The sequence below is a fragment of the Orycteropus afer genome, unplaced genomic scaffold, assembly GCF_000298275.1.
Source record: "Orycteropus afer afer isolate SDZICR_OR568_19922 unplaced genomic scaffold, OryAfe1.0 scaffold00099, whole genome shotgun sequence".
Taxonomy (NCBI): Eukaryota; Metazoa; Chordata; class Mammalia; order Tubulidentata; family Orycteropodidae; genus Orycteropus; species Orycteropus afer.
This window is the reverse complement of record NW_006921686.1, coordinates 4,930,977-4,935,132: the sequence shown is the minus strand read 5'-3', so window position 1 is coordinate 4,935,132 and position 4,156 is coordinate 4,930,977. Positions and strand designations below refer to the sequence as shown.

The 4,156-nt window shown below is 53.5% G+C and overlaps 1 protein-coding gene across 1 annotated transcript in view; it reads left to right on the top strand.

The window, feature by feature from the left end:
* Window positions 1-4,156, top strand: part of RELB (RELB proto-oncogene, NF-kB subunit) — a 56,167-nt gene that overhangs the window by 20,507 nt on the left and 31,504 nt on the right. The window contains exons 5-6 of the mRNA XM_007943079.2: window positions 2,778-2,935; window positions 4,047-4,155. Of these exons, the coding sequence (XP_007941270.2) occupies window positions 2,778-2,935; window positions 4,047-4,155 (267 nt within the window). The remainder of the gene's footprint in view (window positions 1-2,777; window positions 2,936-4,046; window position 4,156) is intronic.

The following is a 4,156-nucleotide window of genomic DNA, read 5'->3' as shown; positions in this document are numbered from 1 at the left end:
AGCCTTCTGGTTAGCAGTCAAGTGCCTTAAGGCACTACACCACCAGAGCTCCTAATCTGTAAAGATTATAGCCTTGGAAATTGTATGGGGCATTCTACTCTGTCCTCTAGGGGTGCTGTGAGCTGGAATGGACTCCACCTTCAGGAGTTTTTGGGTTTTTTTTTTGTATGCCTAAAATGGAGCTGGCTAGGTTCTGGGCTTTCCTCATTTTAAACAGGTCACTGACATGGCTGTCCGGTGGGACATTCGGAAGTCTTGCAGGACACAGGACGGTTGTGTGGGGTTGTGTCTGGTGTGGCAGGCTGTCTAGTCTCTCTGGCCTGTGTCCTACTTGCTGTGGGTCCCCATTTTAGTATCACCCAGAATATAAACCAGTTGCCGCGGCGTCGGCTTTGACTTGCGGTGACCCTGAGTGTGTCACAGTGCCCCTGGGCTCCAGATGGTCTTCGGTGGCTGACTTTTCAGAAGTAGGTTGCCAGGCTTTTGTTCTGAGGTGCCTCTGGGGGGGACTAGAACCTCCAGGCTTCCAGTTAGCTGCCAACATGCCGGGTGTCCCACCAGGAGTCTGCGTGTTAGTCACAGTTGCTGTTAGTTGCTGTCAAGTCGATTCCGACACACAGCGACCCCGTGTGCTACAAAGCAGAACTGCTCCATAGGGTTTCCCTGGGTGTGATCTTGAAGGAGGGGACCCTGGTGGTGCAACAGTTAGGCGCCGGATTGCTAACCAAAAGGTTGCCAGTTCAAACTCACCCAGTGGCTCTGCTGGAGAAAGACATGGCAGTCTGCTTCCATAAAGGTTACATGTAGCCAAGAAATCCTAGGGGGTAGTATTCCCCTCCCACATGGACACGCTATGAGTTGGAATGGTTTTGGTAACTGTTTGCATGGTCCAGGCATTCGGTATCAACCAGAAGCACCCTCAGTATTCCAAATGCCCACTAGGCGGCAGCACTCCTCCACTTTGAGTCACTGGTCAATTGTTGAATTTTTTTTTTTTTTTTTTTTACAAACATGGCCTTGTAGTCCTGATGCCACCAGCTGCTAACTGAAAGTCCAGTGGTTCGAGCCCACCAGCCACTCTGTGGGAGAAAAATGTGTTCTAGCAGTCGGCTTCTGTAAAGATGGCAGTCTTAGAAACCCTGTGGGGCAGTTCTACCCTGCCCTCTGGGGTCACCATGAGTCAGAATTTCACTCAACAGCAATGGGTTTGTTTTTGTTGTTGGCCTTGCGGAATCTCAGACGCTCTAGTGATGTAGTGGTTAAAGTATTTGGCTCCTAACCAACACATTAGTAGTTCAAACCCACCAGCGGCTCTGCAGGAGAAAGATGAGAGAGTAGTCTGTCTCTGTGAAGATTACAGCCTTGGAAACTCTGTGGGGCAGTTCCACTCTGTCCTCTAGGGGCGCTGTGAGCCGGAATAGACTCCACGGCAGTGAGTGTGGTTTGGGCTTTGCTTCTGTGAAGATTGACAGCCTTGGAAAGCCTGTGGGGCAGTTCCACTCTGTCCTCTAGGGGCGCTGTGAGTTGGAATCTTCTTGATGGCAGTGGGCTTGGTTTGGGCTTTGCTTCCATATTGATTGACAGCCTTGAAAACCTTGTGGGGCAGTTCTGTTCTGTCCTCCAGGGGCGCTGTGAGTCATAATGGACTTGATGGCAGTGGATTTTTTCTGGCTTTGAGTTTGATCACTTGGTTCAGATGGTGCCCACCAGGTCAATCCCCTGTGAAAGTGCCTTCTCCCCTTGTAATTAGTAAGTTTTCTGTGGGATGCTGCTTGGAGACCCTTTCTGCAAACCTCCAAACAAAGTTTATGGGGCAGACACGGCCCCCAGGCCACAGTTTAAAGCCTCGGAATGAGGCTTAGAATCTTCTTGTTGTCGTCAGCTGCTGTTGACTCAGCCCCCAACTCAAGATGAATGGGATGGAACAGAGGGCCCCTGGATGGTGCAAACGGTTTGGACGCAAACCAGTAACCGAAAGGTCTGGGATTCAAATGCACCCAGCGCCCTGCAGAGAAGCAAGCCTGGTGATCAATTTCTGTCAGGATTACAGCCAAGAAATCGTATGGAGTAGTTGTGCTGTGAAACTCACGGGGCCTCTAAAATCACACCCCCAGACCCAAACCCAGAGTCAACAATAATGGAATGTGAGGCTCTCTGGTCCCGCCAGATCTCTGTGGTCGGTTGGGGATCGGGCTCCAGACCCACGGGGTTTTCAGTGGCTGATTTTCAGAAGCAGATGGCAGGCTTTTCTTCCTAGTCCACCTCGGCCTCGAGGCTCCGCTGTTGTTGTTATGTGCCGTCAAGTCGGGGCCGACTCAACGGCACATAACAACAACAGTCGGACCCAACTCATAGCGACCCCTCCTTGGGTTTTCCAGGCGGAAGCAGGTTGCCCAACCTTCCTTCCAAGGAGTGGCTGGTGGGTTTGAACCACCAGGCTTCTGGTTAGCAGTCAAGTGCCTTAGGCACTACGGCACTACGCTACTATCCACACGCTAAGCCTCCGCGGCCAGACGGGGGAGGGGGGGTGTTGCACGTGAACCACGTGGACGGGGAATCAGACCCAGGTCTCCCACACGGGGTCGAGAAGCCTAGCACCGAGCCACCAAGGCCCCTGTTTAGGGTCTCGGAAGGGCCTCAAGTGAACACCCACCACCACCATCGTATTCCGGCTGAGGAGGGGGAGGGGTGGGGCGCTCCCGGGGGTGGTCCCCCGGGGTTCCGTGGGTGCCGGTGTCTGTGATGGGCCCCCCCAGAGCGCGCCGGTCTTCCTGCAGCTCCGGGACTGCGGAGGGCTGCGGGAGGTGGAGGTGACGGCGTGCCTGGTGTGGAAGGACTGGCCTCACCGCGTGCACCCCCACAGCCTCGTGGGCAAAGACTGCACTGACGGCGTCTGCAGGGTGCGGCTCCGGCCTCACGTCAGCCCCCGGCACAGGTACCGGCCCCTGACCCCTGACCCCTGACCCCTGACCCAGGAGCGTGACTAGAGCTCCAGGGAGAACTCAAGGTGGGGAGGGGAGGGACCCACCGCACTTCCGCCCTGGGGATACTGAGGCCTGGGAGGCAGCAGGAGGTCTTACCTGCGCTGGGACTCAGGCCATATACCGAACCCCCCAACACATACATTACATATCCCCGTTGAATAGCCCCCCCCCAAAAAAAAAACCAAACTCACTGCCATAGAGTTGATTCTGACTCAGCGACCGCCGTAGTTTCGAGGCTGTAAATGTTTGCGGAAGTACTTGGCCCCATCTTCCTTTCATGGAGCAGCTGGTGGGTTTGAACTGCTGACCTTCTGGTTAGCAGCCAAAGGCCTTATCCACCACGCCACCAGGGCGCCTCTCCCCCATTGTATGTTGTTGTTGTTGTTATGTGCCGTCGAGTCAAACCCGACTCATAGCGACCCCTCCTTGGGTTTCCGAGGCAGTATCACTACGGAAGTAGGATTGCCCAACCTTCCTTCCGAGGAGTGGCTGGTGGGTTTGAACCGCCAGCCCTCTGGTTAGCAGGCAAGTGTCTTAGCCACTATGCTACCAGAGCTCCCCCCCCCCATTGTTTAGAGGGGGGCTTTGAGACTCAGAGAGGATTAGAGGCGTCTCAAAATGAGTAATTAAAAAGCGTTTGTCAGTGTGCTTGTTAAATAGTCCTTTAATTCAGACAAACTCATTCTACCTAAAAAAAAAAAAAACCCTCTGTTTTTCCTGTTGACTTTTTTCCTCAGAAGTGACTTTATGATATGTCAATTATATAACAGAAATGATGCTATAAAAATAGCTTTCTGACGTTTGGGCTAAAAATAAACAGATTGAGGCAAATTAGTTTCTCAGTATAAGTAAGCTATAAAAATAAAGTCTTTTTTCATACAAGTTTTAAAATAGTAATAATAAAAAAGAACCCCTGATGCCCCTCCTAATGCTGGGAGCGCTGGGCTTGGGGCGTTTCAACCCGCCCAGACTGTGAGCCGGCGGCAGCCCTGGCCAGAGCCCTCCTGCGGGTCAGGGCCGCCGCCTGCCCCTGACGGGTGTCCCCCTCCGCTGACCGCTCAGCTTTAACAACCTGGGCGTCCAGTGTGTGCGGAAGAAGGAGATTGAGGCTGCCATTGAGCGCAAGATCCAACTGGGCATCGACCCTTACAGCGGTGAGCCCCTCGCCGACC